Source organism: Chenopodium album, chromosome 23 (genome assembly GCF_948465745.1).
Source record: "Chenopodium album chromosome 23, dcCheAlbu1.1, whole genome shotgun sequence".
In the NCBI taxonomy this organism is placed as follows: Eukaryota; Viridiplantae; Streptophyta; class Magnoliopsida; order Caryophyllales; family Amaranthaceae; genus Chenopodium; species Chenopodium album.
The window spans coordinates 1161254-1178203 of NC_137856.1; the positions used below are offsets into that span (position 1 = coordinate 1161254).

Here is a 16950-nt window from a genome sequence, read left to right on the forward strand (position 1 = left end):
ACACTAAGATATAAAGCCACATAATAATTTTGGAGTGAAACCGGTTATAGAAAATCACTTTACTATAGATGATATGAGATTTAACCTAAATGACTTGAACTCCTATCATCCTATGCACAAGGTATGGATGATCTCAAACTTACTCTTTAAGTATATGACTACAACACTCTCCTTACCCCTGTAGACGGAAACTATTCAATAAAACTTGAAGCATATATATATATATATATATATATATATACACACACAAATTGAAGCAGAAAGAAAGCCACCGGCCAATCATTTCACCCACAAAGGGGAAACCTGAGAGTGGCTGCTATATGTGATCATAGCAGCAGTTGTGAAAGAAGAAAATTATGTGAACTTATGATCATTTGTCAAAGCGAAAACCACTATCAGCCATTTTAACAATCATGTACTAGTATTCAAGTTTATAAGTTATATAACTACAAGCATCAGAAACAAGGGATATGACAAAGCTATTGTATTTATATTCAATGCACAAGCATTCTCCCTTATAAAGCTAACTTGTACAATCCACACAACTATATGACTTCCTAGATTTCATAAGGTTCTTCTCAAATCAGCAATTATAGAACATATGCAAATATAAGCGATCATTAGTTTAAGCTTTGTGTTAATCAGAGGCCTGTTCATCAACCCAAATCACAAACTTTTAGATGAACCATTGTCATATGACTAATATGAGCATCAATATCACCAAAAGTAAAGGCCTATAAAAAAACCTTTGGCATATTTGTTGACAACTAGACAAACATAACTTCCTCCGCTAACCTCTTCAACAAGTAAATTTTCTAACATCAAAACAACAAGTATGTAACTTGATTACACGTAACCTCCAAGGACATTTACATTATTTTTCCTTTCTTATGCACCAACAACATACTTTTCTGGCTGCACTTCATTGACTCGAAATGTTTGATTTTTGGTAATAGAGCTTAGTTTGATAGCATCTCATTAGCTTATAAAGTTATAAATCACGCAATTTCCTTAATAAGAATCTCATTAGCTTCTCTTACAAAATCATTAACCTAAGGGTGCTAATCGGGCGAGCCGAGCCCGAACTATGGTCAGCTCGGCTCGTGATCGTTTGAATATGTTCACGAACTTATTTATATACATGATTTTTTTTATATGAAAAAAATTATAGAGCTTTGTTCACGAACTTTTCGCGTCGAACTTGGCATAACTCAGCTTGGCTCGTTAAGGTCTCGAGCCGAGACCAAACCCGAGTCGAGCCACCACAAATCAAGCTTTGACCGAATCGAGCTCGAATAGTTCATGAATAGCTCAGTCTCATTATCACCCCTAGATTAACCCTATTACCCTAATCACCATAACATAACATTACATCATCACCTAGCAAATATACCTCGGGGTTTAACGAGTTATAATCACCAAAACGAATTTGGAGAAATCACATCCAATAAATAATCGTCAATATAATGACTACTAATGATCATTAGTGAGTATTCTTGTAAATAAATGATTACATCCCTACATTAGAAATTGTATATTCAAGAATCAAGATTGAGAATTTATTCTACCATAGAGTAACACAAAACTAAATTTAAGAAAATACACATTCATAACTAAATCCGTCTAAATGCAATAACATAGATGGGAAGATTTTCAGCAATCAAGTAAAGCATCCAATTAAAGATATTGATCGAATTAAAACCCATAAAATAAACCAGATTTTGATTTAATTTAGGAACATAATCACAGTATACAGGATGAATGATACAATTATCAAAGCTAACCTCACAATTGACGCTAGAAAGAGCGACGGCGCAGATGTTTACTACGGTAGAGGAGTGTACGTGTTCGCTGCACTGTTTTTTTTTTCTTTGTTATAGAGAAATACGGAGTTTTATAAAATTATTACGGAGTAAACGAAGATGAACTCGATAACAGTCTAGGGCCTATTCTTATTAACTGAACTAAATATTTTATAAGAGAACAGGCCCTTACTGAATTCACACAGAATTCGCTCCCCGATAGATAAAAGTTTATTTAGTTCACGTTATTTTTGCTTATCTAATATGATCATTATTTGAGAGCTTACTGTTTCATTGTTCTATTTTTCTTCCGATGAGAGTTCTTTTCACCCTTTTCTCACGATTCTATTTTGCTATCAGTCACCTAAGAAGCTAACAGAATAAGTTTAGATCAGAAAAATAAAAAGTTTAGGTTAAATGTATTAGGGAAAAAAAAAAAGAACTTTAAAATGTGTCAATTAACATTGAAACACTGAACAAACGTTAACAAATGTACTGCTCTCTTAATCTCAATGGCCAAGTAGGCCCAAGCTATTTCACACACGTTTTCAGCGTAGTTTTCTTTGGGAAAACATTTTTTTTTTCCAAGCCCAAAGCCTTCGTTATTTGATTGGGCTTGGTAATTGTCAACTAGGAAATTCTCTTAAAAACACTTTCTTTTTTTTTTTCAATTTTTTTTAAAAGAAAAAAGTCATACATAGCCCTAAATAATACGGAGTAATAAGCTAAATGAAAAAAAGTATTAATGAAATATATTTAATTTGCGTATGATTTTGTTATACATTTTAAAACTAATACCATATAAGGAAAGATGGTTACAAAAATTTTGGAGTATCAATGACAGAGTATTGATAAATAAAAAAGTACTAGAGGCAAAGTCTTAAAATCTTCATTTTTATTTGTTAAATATATAACTATTTAACCGCTACTCCAGTACTCCGTGATACATTTTTTTTTTATATTCATTGTAATACATAAAACAATTGTTTTTTTTGGATTTGACTAATAAATAAAATAGCAGGGGTCATGCTCTATCATAGGGGCATTGGTTAAGATCTTTTGTTAAGTACGAGTTTGGGCTACATACGTCACCAGTAGAGAGAGCGCACGTCTACTTTATAAGTTTTAGAAGGTTTCATCCCAAAATCATATGGCAATAGGAGGAGTAGCCTCTAGCTTTACAATGATCAACTCTCTCTTTTTTTCTCAATGTTAGACACTTACATGTGTTCGAAAATTTTACACTTCTAACATCTTCCCCAGTGGACTTATGAAGTATACATATATATATATATATACTATACATATATATACATACATATATATATATATATATATATATATATATATATATATATATATATATATATATATATATATATATATATATATATATATATATATATATTAATATGTTAATTAAAACTTAGAAAGTTGGAAGTTAGACCATCTTCAATGGTGAGACTCAACATTGAGTATTGAAATACAAAATGAGTTGTTTTTTTATCTTTAATGGTGAGATCATATCCACTTCTCAATTTAGCAACTCATGCTAAATCTAATTTTCCAATGGTGAGACTCTCTAAAATATACAAATGTCACTTTCAATTTATGGCCCATCAATTATTGTAAGATTAAAAAATAATAATAAAAAAAAAGTAAAACTTAAATAAATTACAAAATATATAAGAATATTGACAAGGGCCCACACTTTTTGTCAAATGAGACTCAAAGTTGAGTATCTAAACTTAGTAACTTTCTTTTGGAGTTGCTAAGTTTAGATACCAACATAGTAAAAAATACTCTCTCTCCTAAAAATATTTACTTGAGTCTCACCATTAGAGAAGGTATACAACTCATGTGAAAAATGGAGATATTTCTAAGATTCTAATCACCAAAAGTCTTTGTTTGACGGTCTTGCCTTGTTGACTAGGAAATTGCATTAATTTGTCCAATGACCCAAAGCTGAATCCAACCCTTCACTCTCACTCAATCCAATGACCCAAAGCTGAATCCAACCCTTCACTCTCACTCAATCCTATAATAGTAATGATCATTCTCATTGAATTGACGATGATTTGATCCTTTTATTCCACCAATACAACTATAACAATTGTGTGATTTAACTTGTTAGAAATATTCCCCTTTCTAAATTGATTGTAATAATTTGATTTTTACACTGCTTTACATGTCTTTAGTATGGCCATTCACAAACATTATGTAAAACAATTGTTGTTATGTATGCATGTTGTTATGTAAAATAATTGTTATTATGTGAATTGTTATTAGGATTATGGGCCTGTTCACATTTACTTAATTTCAGTTCAGTTCAGCTTCAATCAGTTCAGTTCATTTCAGCTCCAATCAGTTCAGTTTAGCTCCTAATTTTCCTCTCTCATAAAATATTCATCTCAGCTTAATTCAGTTTAGTTCAACTCCAATCAGTTCAGTTTAGTTCAGCTTAATTCAATAAATGTGAACATGCCCTATATTTAATTATAAAATTCAAACATCAAATTTTATATGTTTCATTTATAACATAATCACATATATTAATTATCAAAGTCATGTATTGAAAAATATCAAGTCATAGTGACTCTTTCGGAAAGAGATTTTCATCCCCCCCCCCCCCACCCCCACCCCCACTTTCTTGTGTTTTCGTCTTTGACAGTCTAGGAGCGAAAAAGCAAAATTCAATGTGATTGATCAATTTATATTCACACTATGATAAAAAGTAAATTTAATAAATTAATAATGTACACAACCCTAATAATAAGATTGATAATCGCGTTCACATTATTACTTGCCACTCCTCATACACAATGTAAAGTTAAAAATTTGCCTTCAATGCAGGCAATGCACACAATTGATTAAATGAAGATAGATAAGTCCATGAGATGCACCATAAGATGTAGGGAAAGTCATAAGAAATTTCCCCTAATTTAAAGGCAATGATAATTGAAAAGTACAAGTACAATATAATGTTGGATTGAGTTATTTGAGTACACTTGAAATGATGGCCCATTTAAAGCTATTAGTCAATGGGAAACCGAAAGACTTCCAAGTAAACCAGCTACTTGGGTTAGGTGAGCAGTTGGTATTCAATTTCAACACCAAACACACACTTTCTCTTATTACTTAGCTCAATTTAATTTAATTAATCATCAAATTTCACCATCATTATAAATTAGTTTACCAATTTATGGTCTAATTAGTATGTCATTTATGCTCTTCGAGTCTTGGCTTTTTAAAAAGTTGAGTGTGGTTTTAGCTTTAGTTGTAAAGTATTTATATTATAGATGTGGAAATAGTTACTTTAAGGAAAGATATAGAAGTAATAATATATTCAAGATCGTGTTAGGATACTACGGTTGTAAGTTTTAACATTAAAATCTATTTTTTGTGGACAAGACTACACTATAGGGCTATAGGAGTGTTATCTATGAGTGTATTATTATATACACACGCCACACATTATTATACGCGCTCTAAAATTTTAAAGATGAATCATTAGCTTTAAAGTTCAGTTTTTTCTACTTTGTGTATAAGATTTACTCCCTCCATTTTTTTTAAATGCATCACTTTGATTTTTGTTTTATTCACATATCATGGTTAACTTAGTTTTTTCACCTCTACAAAATAAATAAATGTTATCATATAATATATGATTAGATTAGTCATAATGTCTAGTTTCATAATATATTTTTGTGACAAATTTTACTTATAGACAATCAAAGATATTAATGGTCAAAGTTGCGTCTCGACAAATATGTTGGTCAAACTGATGCAAATAAAAAAAAACAGAGGGAGTATCAAACAACACTTGCACAACACTTTCGAAAAAAAAAAACAATAACTGTGCGATGTATTCATGCTAATAATTCTATCATTGAACTTATTTCATTTCTAAAATTGTAATTGCAAAAAAACAAAAGAGAATTTCAACATCTTTGAATGACTAAATAATTTAGGGCATGTTCTCTTCAATTTAATTTCAGTTCAGTTCACTTCAGCTCAGTTCAACTTAATTCAGTTCAGTTCATTTCAGTTTAGTTCCTAATCTCTTGCTCTCATAAACAATTCAGCTCAGTTCCTAATCTCATTCCCTCATAAACAATTCAGTTCAGTTCACCTCAATTAATTAAATGAGAACAGACTCTTAGTTAATTATACTACCCAATATTATAATAGAAATCCAACTATACTACCATATACTTCATATTATGATGTTTGTATTTTGTATGCCTAAACATACCACACTCTGAAGTCTAGATTACATATCTGACCATATCAAAACAAGATATAAATAAAATTTACAAGAAAAAATTCACACTTCAAAAATTACAACACACATTTCAAATACTCAAAACGCGTACAAAACATGCGCCAGCGTAAAAAAGTAAAATTACTGTGACAAACTCATTACAAGAAGTACAAAAGACTATCCTAAAAAAAGCTGACTGAGTAAGCAAAGTAAGAGTCAACAATCCAAAAGTGGGCCCCCACTCAACTTGAATTTCAATACTTGTATTTTAGACTTTCCATTTTTTTTGGTGTTCCCTTTACACTCTCACATTCTTCCTTCCTTCCAAAAAAAAAATCATTCCTTATTATTTCTTCATTCAAAACTATCATAACATCAACAATAAAAGGCTGCTAGTCCAAATTGGCGTATTTCAATCACCCAATTTCTTGACTTTTCAAAATTCAATTTTTGATAAAATCATTGATTAAGCGATTTCTGTTGATTTTGATACATATATTTTCAGTTGAAGTTGAATTTTTTTTTTCGATCAAAAAATGGAGGATTGGGGTGAGGAGAGAGAAAATAAGCCGATAGAATTACGAGCAGTGGAATCATTAGGGTTAGGGTTTGATCTAACTTCCGATTTCAGATTGAAATTCGCGAAAAAAGAGAGGCTTGTTGTTTTGGATGAAGCTCATAAAAGAAACGTTGTTATTCCTGGTGGAAACGTTTCGATTCCTGGCGTTTCTGTGGATATTCGTTGCGATAAAGGCGAACAATTGCGGTTTAAGTCTGATGTTCTTCAATTTAATCAGGTTGATTTTTATTTTCATTTTATTTTAATTTTTTACTATTTTTGGTTTTATTGACTTGACAATTGTAATTGTAATTGTTGATATTGGTGCTTGATTAGTGTTTTGATTTAGAGAGTGTTACCAATGGCGGGCACTCGAGCAGTGATGTAGACGGGATTTGATATGAGGTCGGATGAGGTTATGATATGGAGTATAGATTAAGGAACCATTTTATTGAAGAAATTTAATATCTTTGATTTTTGTAACACTATGATTGAAGGGTGTATATTGCAAAATTAATTAAAATATATGGTGCTATTTATTTAAATTTTTAACAGAATTTTTATTGCAAAAAGCTAGTTGTTGAGATATTAATTAATTGAATTTAGTGAGTAACCACTATCTTTGTCCTTAAATAGGTGTTGTTTAGAGTTATACGCGTGAATTAAGGAGGCTAATTAAAAATGACTAAAATATCTCTATTTTCATTAATTCTGAAAAAGATCAATGAGGTTGAAAGGTGATATTTTGGGGCAATGAAATTTAGTCAAAGTTTTGCATTAAAATCCTTACAAGACACGTAATATTAGCAAAGGATTGTACGCTAAGATTATAGGCGTATTTGTTTTGGGACGGAGGGAGTATTATGCTAGCTATTTATGTACTCCGTATTATTAGTTGGAACTTGGAAGATCGATAGATAGATAGATAGATACCGCCTTCGTTGTTCATAAAAAGAGTGACATTTATGGTAATTCAGTAAGTTTAGACTTCTCAAGGTAAGCAGATTGTTCAAAGATGACTAAATTACCTCGATTGAATTTGTGTTAAGTGCAGTAAAAGTTCAAAAGTTTTCGCTCTATAATGGACCATTCTTTGGTACTACAGGATAACATTGGAGTTTAATTATTTTTTGCATTTGATTGCTAAAATGACACTAGGATACTCTACCTTAATCTGTGGGGCTTAGTTGACTACTTATAGTGGTATTTGGTTAATTAGCTATTGACATCTCTAGCTTTTCAATTGGCTGGAAATCGTAAAATGCCTAAAAGAGAGGCAAAATTGGAGTGATATAATATTATGTGCTCGAAGTCAAATATCATCCATAAAGTTCACCTCTTTTTCCAGCACTAATGAGATTCTTCAGGTTTAATCTAAACATTGCATCGATGCACCCCCAATTGAGTGTTGGATAGCTGTTGAGCTTTGACACCATATTTTAGCTTCCACGCTAAATCACCAAATGGACGAATTAGCTCCATGTAGAATGAGATGAAGCTCATCTCTGAAAAATTTCATGCGGGAATATGATTTCCCAAAGAAAAAAGCTCATGTGGGAACTTGTTACATTTTACCTTGGCCTGAATATGGATAGTATGCTAACTGCATCTTTAAAGACCAATGGTAGAAAATGTAGATGAGTGGAAGACAGACATATTTGATGTTGGTTGTTCGGAGTTTGGACACTAGATTAAGAAAGAGTTTTGGAGAGATCTTGTACTAGTATTCCTAGTTGAAATATTATGGTGCTGCTGAATTAGAAATACCTCTTCAAGGTGGTATTTTCTTTTGTTATTTAAGACTTGAGTGCAAGTCTTCTATGCAATTTGCTTATTCTGTCAAAGAAAAACTTATATTGTGTATCTGTTGCATTTGCATTGACCAACACATTATATTGTACTCTTTATTTATGGCTGGCCAAGCTGTTAGTTATCTTTTGTTGATTCTGATTTGTATTATCTAAAGCAACGGGTTAACAATTAATATTATGTCTTTGCAGATGTCAGAGTTACTTAATCAAAGATCTTCTGTACAAGGAAAAGTTCCATCTGGCTATTTCAACGCTATTTTTAATTTTAGTGGAGCCTGGTTAAATGATGCTACAGATAGCAAACATCTTGCATTTGATGGTTACTTTGTTGCTTTGTACCACATGCACTTAATGGCGTCTGCCATTGTTCTCCATGAAAAAGTAAAGAAATCTGTTCCATCACATTGGGATCCTGCATCATTATCAAGGTAGCTTCTCCTTTGCATTTGCTCTGATTAACTAGTGAATTAGCAATGTGGATTATACTTCATCTGACTAAGAATAATTTTTGGAAAGTAGAGACTAGAGACTTGTTGCTAGTCAGGGGTAAAGTTGCATGTAGACCATCTTTGGACCTTGCAATGGCAGGATCTATACTAAATTACAAGGTGTTTCTAAGTTTCTTATATGTTTATATTGAAATTTGCAAGTATTGTAAGAGTCTGTTATTCAGCGTAGGTTATCGTGGCAAACCTAACATCTCTCCCATGGAGGTGGGGTTATCTTCTTTGTGAACATGTTACATTCAACACAGGAAACTTATTATCTAATCTTTTTCTTTACTTTTAATAAGAATTGTATTGGAATAGAAATTACCATTTACCTATGTATATTTGCTTGCTTTTGGCCCTCCACTTGGTTTGTTCTGAGTGCTTGAGGTGAGCTTATAAGTTATAACAGATTCTATTAGTTGATTAGCTCTATATAAAAGGCCAGTCATCTTTCTGCTTCAAGGAAGTTTCACACCCTTAGATAGAACATTCTTGTCATCTATGCTTACCCTAGTTTTGAGCATTAAGTGAGCCTTGGTTGTTGTGAATCTTGTGATAGATCATTCTAAGTCCAATCCTTTCCGACTATGTTGTGTTATATGCATACACTATCACAGTTAAAATAATATTTTTTTTTTTACTCCCTAGGCTGCGTGGTATTATTCTTTTAAGTTTGTTTTGTTTGCTTGCGTCAGTTTCTGATCTCACTTGTTAGGCAGGTTTATTCACAAGTATGGTACACATATAATTGTGGGCTTGGCTGTTGGAGGTCAAGATTTAATTTGTGTCAGACAGGCCCCTACATCAGAAATTCCTCCTGCTGAACTCAGAGCGCATCTGGAAGATCTTGGAGACGCTCTTTTTTCAGATGGAAAAGATCCACTTTTACAGCGAAAAGCTAGAGACGGACAACAAAAGGTTAGAGATCTGAGTAAAATGCCTATTTATTTCGTGCTTGAAATAGTGTCATTTTTATAAGAAATTATATGTATTTCCCTTGTCATACAGGCTCCAGAGGTCTTCAGTCGGATCCTGCAGTCAAATATAATACAGTTGACTAGTGTTGTAGAAACATCAAACAAGGATGTAAGTTTGTAATTTAAATCTTGACCGTTAAGCTCCCATGTTATTACGCTTACATAGCAATTATATATTTTTGTGTTAATTTGTTCAGGGACTCTCTGTTATACGATCAAGAAGAGGTGGAAATGTCTTTCTGCATAATCACTCCCAATGGCTCCAGACAGTGCCTAGCCACCCTGATGCAATTCTCTTCAAGTTTGTGCCTATTACTTCACTCCTTACTGGTATCCCAGGCAGCGGTTATCTTAGCCATGCAATTAATTTGTATTTAAGATGTAAGTTTTCATTTTGCATCTAAAACTTTATGTTCAATTTGCAATTCAAGCTGTGATTTAGTTCAATCCTTCAGTTATTACTGAATAATTGAACAACAATGTTCTTTAGGAGATTTGTTTGGACACCATAGCTCTACTCTGCATTCTTGTGCCATTTAGCTATTTACTGAATTTATAAACCTGTTGCTTACCTTTTTACTGTCTAAATTATAATATTCGGATATTCCTCTCTTCAGACAAACCTTCTCCAGATGATCTGCAATACTTTTTGGAATTCCAAGTCCCAAGACAATGGGCACCTATGTACAATGAGCTTCCTCTCCAGCATCAAAGAATAGCGCCCTCCTCATCTCTCCTTCAATTTAGCTTATTTGGTCCAAAGATTCATGTTAATTCCACTAAGGTACTCTCCATTTTCTTGTTGGAATAGTTTACATATTTTGTTGAGGATGGGGTCTATAGCTCCATATTGGGTCCCCTTCTCAAGAAATCGCCTGCATGTATAACCCACCCTTAGGGATGATGTAGTGAGGATTTGACCCCGGGCAGAATGTCCTGAGGTCCGGGGTGATTCCTTTGGCACAGATTTCATCTGACATTGAATTTTTTTGCCATTTGTTTTTCGAAAATTTGTTGTTTCATCCCCGTTCTGTTTTCGCTCTGTGGTTTTAGGTCACAAGTAGTTTGAAACCAATAGTTGGTTTACGCCTTTACTTGGAAGGGAAGCACTGCAATCAACTAGCCATCCATGCACAGCATTTGACAACGCTGCCTAATTCTATGACGTTTGCTTCAACTCATGATCATGGCCTGTGGCGAGGTTCTGATGATTTTGATCCTGAAGGCCAGTTTTTAGAACGCATCAGATGGAAGAGATTCTCAAAAGTCTGCACTTCCATAGTGAAGCATGACCCGAACTGGCTGCAGGGTAAAACAACAGGGGTTTTCATTGTTACCGGCGCTCAACTCCTTACAAAAGGGAGGTGGCCAAAAACAGCTCTTCACCTTCGGTTGCTCTTCAGCCACCTGCCTAACTGCACAATCAGAAGAACTGAATGGGCCGCTGCCCCGCAAGCATCTCACAAGTCAAGTATCCTCATGACTTTGAGCACAACTTTCACCTTTACTCCGAAGCAAAATAACAGCCCGCCTAAAAAGTTACCGGCTGCACTGAACTCTGGTGTTTACCCTAATGGTCCTCCGGTTCCTGTCAACTGCGAGAAGCTGCTTAGATTTGTCGATACTTCTGAGGTGTTGCGCTGTCCTCATGATGCTCCAGGACACTGGTTGGTCACAGCTGCCAAGCTCGTCACAGACGGAGGTAAAATGGGTTTGCATGTAAAGTTTGCGTTAATAGATTATACAAGTGATCTGTAAATTTTGCTGTATATATATGTCAATCGAGTCGATTATTTTGTATTTCTGAGGGTCTCTTTGTGGAAGTGGCTGCGTGAGGGAAATAGTACTATAAAATACGTTGTACAAAAAAAAAAAAAAATTAGAAGTGATGATTTTTTTGTTTTCTTTTGTTTTTTTTCTCTATTTTTTTCCTTTATAATGAGAAGAGTAGATCTCTATGTTTGCAACGAATTCATGGTTTCTCTTTTCGCGTTAATTTATAGTTGGTGCAACCTAAGAGATAACAGGTTGTTGCTATGATTAAATACATGTATAAATGTATTGTAGTGAAAAGAAGCAGTATGCTCAATTTGGGTGACAATTTGGTGAAAGTGCAAAATTAGAACTAATTGTTGAGCAAGATATTGTGTCCTCTGAAGTTAGTGGACTTTCTTGCAAAAATTAGAATTTTCTTATACAACCAAAATAACTTTATGCACTTCTAAAAAATTACATTTCCTTCACATTTCCTTAGAAGTGCAACCTTATGGAAATGTGTGACTTGTGCATCCGACCAAATGAAGAGGTATAAAAATAGAGACATGGTGCAATACTGCAATTGATGTGGTATTCTTGCATTAGTTTTCAGGAGATATAAATTATGATAATTGTGTCATTCATATAGAAACAAAGATGTCTTAACTACTTTTGAATTTGTCACACACTTTGTTATCTTTGGTGCTAGTACGCTATGTAAGTTGTATTGAATTTTTTTTTTTAATCAAAAGTCAACTAAGTTTTATAAATTGGATTAGAACTTGTGTGGTTTTTTTTAATGTTTTAAAAAAGATTTTTCCGACTTAAAATTCATTAATAACTCTTAAAATGGTGTTCATTTCAAAATTGACCTAATATTAATATATTGTGTAGTATTTTACTTAAATTCTTCAAGACCCAATGTTATGTGTTGAATCAGTCGAAGTAGCTCTTGTTCTTTCTTAGAAGAAACTTTTAGTTCAATTTCTTATTATCAGTAGCGCAAATTCTTTTTTTTTTCCCCACTTCATTATGTCAAGTCCACTATACTATACCGTATGAATGTATGATTTATTGTTGTATGCATGCTCAATGCTAAGTTCATTGTGATTTTCATACAACTGATTAAATACATCTAACTTTTAGAGATGAGCAACTTTCCAGTTGTATATCAAGCGAATAGTAATTAACTAATTATATAAAATCTCAACTTTTGTTAATATAAACAGTTGAAGAAAATCTGAAATTTAAAATATTTTTGTGATTTTAAACAATAATAATCTGAATAATTCAAGTGGGGTTTTGGTCAAAAAAGAAAAAAGAGATCCAGGGCTCTAGAAAGGTAAAAGATTTGGTGATATTGACATTTGTTTTTATATTAAGTCATGTATAAAAAGATAGAATATTTTTCAAGTGATATTGACATATACCTTGGCATGCTAATGCATGCTCAAACAGTAAACATACATAACATAATTGTAAACTTTTGAGTTATATATGTATGTTTGCATGCTTTAAGAATATGATGATGATGTATTGATGCGTGATTTGTTGTTTGCATGCTTATGAATGAGCATCATTGCAATTTGATAGCATAGTCTTGATCAAGAGGAAGAAGCCATTGTGATTGCTTTAGCTAGCTATCTACTTAAAATTTTGAACTCAGACACTAGCTAGAGACTAGAGTTAGCCACAATGATGTATTTTTTTTTTGTATCTATCGATTATAATCGATTTAATGGATATGTTTCTCGGGAAAAACTGTCACCTTAGTTTTTATGATCAATAGATTTCTTATAAGATACTCAAACTTAGATTAATGACGAGATAGAGATAGAGATAGATATAGCACAATATTTAATTTTTTTGGCTGTGGGAAAATTAGATTTTGGTTTCATTTAACTCATTACTTATTATGAGAGGGTGTAATAATGTGATACTACTAAGGAAAATAACAAAAGTTTGAGCAAACTTTTGTTGGTATCTTCATATGCTTCGATCCGATCTACCATGTCAAATCACCAAATTAACCATGCTAACTTGTACCGAGTAGCCTTGTTTTTTAAATATTATACTTTTTAAGTTATACTACGAGTAGTATGTACTATCTTTGTTCTCTTATAATCGCAACGTATTCCTTTTAGAAAAGTAACGGATTAATTGCAACATTAGTTTATTTAAACAATAATTCTCTCTCCCTTTGTTTTTTCTCATTTTATCTTTCTTTTCTCCTAAAGTATTGTGCAACTCTCCTATATTGCAATTAAAAATATATATACTATTTAAGCTATGTATGTTTGACCTTCTTTTGCAATTAATAATAAACTATGTAGCTCATCCAAAACAAACAAAAAGGATTCAATGAATTGAATCATTGAAATATTACTAATTACTATTGAAGTAATGATCGACAAAGTGAAAAAAAGTTTCAGGAGTTTGAATTACTATATGCTACTCAATAATTATCCTTTAACATATTTTTCTATGGTAGACCATAGCAGGCTTGTAAAAGCTAGTTTAACAGTAATATACTAAATTATTGCTAAGGGTTCCAACCCCATGCTATCTTCATGATTATAAAGCCAAAGTAGCCACTTTTTTGGATGTAAAAATGATTACTACTGTTAATTAATTATGAGATGTACTCCTATTTATATGGGCAAAATGTTGATCTTTTTTGTCATAAATTAATCCAAATTCATAGGTTTTAATTGGACCATGAAATAGACTTTAGAGGAAATTTTAAGTTTAAAATAATAATTAGTGGAAATTGAATTTCCTTTTTTTTTTTTGCACCTCACTTTGGCTCCTCAAATATGAGGAATTACAAATGGGTGTACACAACTACACATAAAATGATATTACAACCAATGACACAATAGATGGAATTTAAGTGGACCAAATTGAATAAAGCTAGAAATTTTAAATTACCTTTACTTGAACATTAAGGCAACATACAAGTTATAAAAATTACAAAGAAAATTAGGATTAAATCTAGCACTTCTCTCTTGCTCCCCAGTCCTTTCTGATGTCAAAGTAGTATGTGGTGTCCAAGTAACAATTGCCATCATCATCCACAAACTGCAAATATAAACACCAAAATTAGGTAAAACAAATCAAATTTAAAATTAGATATATATACCCCTTTGAATAAACAAAATCAAGACCATATTGTATGTGTCATCAATGATCACACTATTATGTTTTCCTCGACTAAGGTGACAAATAAGTCGTTTGGAATAAAATTGAATTCTGCCATGTTGGACAAATTAATTATAGTTTTGGTAATTTTTTGTAATATCACATTCGAACCTAATGATTACTTTTAGATCAAACTTTAATTAGTTCCTAGTTTTGGGTATAGACGTATAATTTTGTTTTAGGTACAAGTCAGTTTTGTCAAGTCTAGGAACAAACTTACCTTAGATCGAACAAGAAAAGGACCCCTTGCAAAGAACCCAGAAGGTGTTGTTCCTTCTTCTAACTCAAAGGTATATTGTTCTTGTCTTGGGCTAAATGTGCCTACCAATTTCTTTGTTTGGTGTACTGCAAAATTCACATATAAAAATTTAACACATACAACCAAAAATAACAGCATAATATTAAATAAAATTATGTATAAACTCCTTATTTTACCTCTAATTCCAGACTTCCAGACCATGTAAGTGTATGCAAGATTCTTAACAACATTTTTGGTCACAGTAAAAAGAAATTTGATACGGTATTTGCTTCCTTCTTTAAGGGTGAATAGTGTGGCCTTAGAAGTTGTTGATGGAAATGGAGTTGGCAACACTACATCGGCTCGACCAGGAGATAGAACTGATAGGCTCAGTATCTGAACTTCTGGTGCTTTGTTTCCTGTTAGTTCATTAAACAAAGTTGAGAAAAATTAATTTTCAAAGTTGTAAAACAAGGAACAAGATTATAGTAGTATAAGGTTTTTGTAACTAATAAGTTAAGTGTCATGCTTTAATGCAGGGCTATATAGTCATATTGTTCGTTGTATTACTTTACTGGCTTTGGAACATTCAGATAAGTTCGGAAAAGATCAGATATGTTAAGTGCTTCAGATAAGTTCAGCATATCAGGTTATGAAGATTTCAGAGTAATTTGGAATAATGCAGATGTTAAGAAGATTACAAGAATTAGCTAAATTTGCTTATTACCTTCTACTGCAGTGAGGTCAATGTTCCCAAGAATTTGTTGCTTCTGATTGCTTAAGCTTTCATCATCCTTTAAATATAGCAACACAGAAGTAACATGTTAGAAAATCGAATCATAAACCATTACTATTATAAGAAACGCGACTATTAAATTACTGATTCAGGAAAGACAAGGAGAAGGAGCTAGACCTTGTCATCCTTCTCAAGCTGCTCGTCATTCTGACAATTTTCAGACTTCAAATAGGAATCATCATCGCGCTTGACTTCAGAGTTTTCTTCAGTATGATCAGTCTTTTTGCTGATTTCTTTGATCAAATCCTTGCAAATGTCTGTGTTTTCATTCAACTCGCAGCCTAAGCTCTCTATGATCTTATCAGTTTTTTGCTCTACTTCCTTCTTCATGGTAGAAGACAGAATTATCCCAGAATTCTGGGAAGGTGAAATAGTTCCTACAACAGCAGACATTATACTTTTGGAAACTAACAGTTAGACAGAAATACAGGGTTTTTGCTCTGTGTTGTGCTGTGAGGTTGAAATTGTCCTGTATTTAAGGCATTGAAGAATTATTTATTTAATTGTGCAAGTTATGATCATGATGAAAGCATATGGCATGTGGGTTCAAAAGTTATGAAATATGGTAGCTTTGGAACAAAGGCAAGCAGCAAAAGCAACATACGATATGTGTATAAATTTTCTCTATTCGTGTAACTGTTATACAAGTAACAACAGTACCACATCATTTTCCGCAATATAAATAAAGAATTTAAAGACTAACGTGACTTTCGCCCTTATGATGAAGAAAATTGTAGCCATTTAATGAAGGGCGTTTGTGTCACTTCAATCTTTTTGTTACTTGTATAACAAAGGATTGTATCGGAGCATTAAATATGTAAAAAGGAGAGTTACAGGCTAAGGCTAAATGGCTAACTGTTAGTCACCTAACACTCAATAAAATAATTAAAACGTCAAAAGTTTTCTCCAATTTAACGAAGCTCTTCTCAAGTTCAAGTAATATTTTGTCGATTCGATAGATTAGTTTCTTTAGATGATTAACATGTTAACCATTTTGAGTATCTTCAAATTGGAAAAAAAAAAAAAAAGTAACAAATCAAGAGTACGGATGCAAAT

At 32.5% G+C, this 16950-nt stretch overlaps 2 protein-coding genes across 2 annotated transcripts; one reads left to right on the forward strand and one right to left on the reverse strand.

Moving 5' to 3' along the window:
• Positions 1-6377: 6377 nt before the first annotated feature.
• On the forward strand, positions 6378-11809 carry LOC145608317 (MACPF domain-containing protein At1g14780-like). Its single transcript, XM_081663933.1, has 7 exons — positions 6378-6863; positions 8626-8864; positions 9647-9845; positions 9936-10013; positions 10102-10285; positions 10522-10688; positions 10958-11809. Exons 1-7 carry the CDS (start codon positions 6603-6605, stop codon positions 11660-11662), a joined length of 1833 nt encoding a protein of 610 aa, XP_081520059.1. The 5' UTR covers positions 6378-6602; the 3' UTR covers positions 11663-11809.
• A 2619-nt stretch (positions 11810-14428) lies between these two features.
• LOC145609321 (rho GDP-dissociation inhibitor 1-like) lies at positions 14429-16475 on the reverse strand. The gene is made up of 5 exons (XM_081664831.1): positions 16012-16475; positions 15826-15892; positions 15296-15517; positions 15081-15205; positions 14429-14740 (listed from the first exon to the last, which is right to left on the reverse strand). Exons 1-5 carry the CDS (start codon positions 16285-16287, stop codon positions 14654-14656), a joined length of 777 nt encoding a protein of 258 aa, XP_081520957.1. The 5' UTR covers positions 16288-16475; the 3' UTR covers positions 14429-14653.
• Positions 16476-16950: the final 475 nt, after the last annotated feature.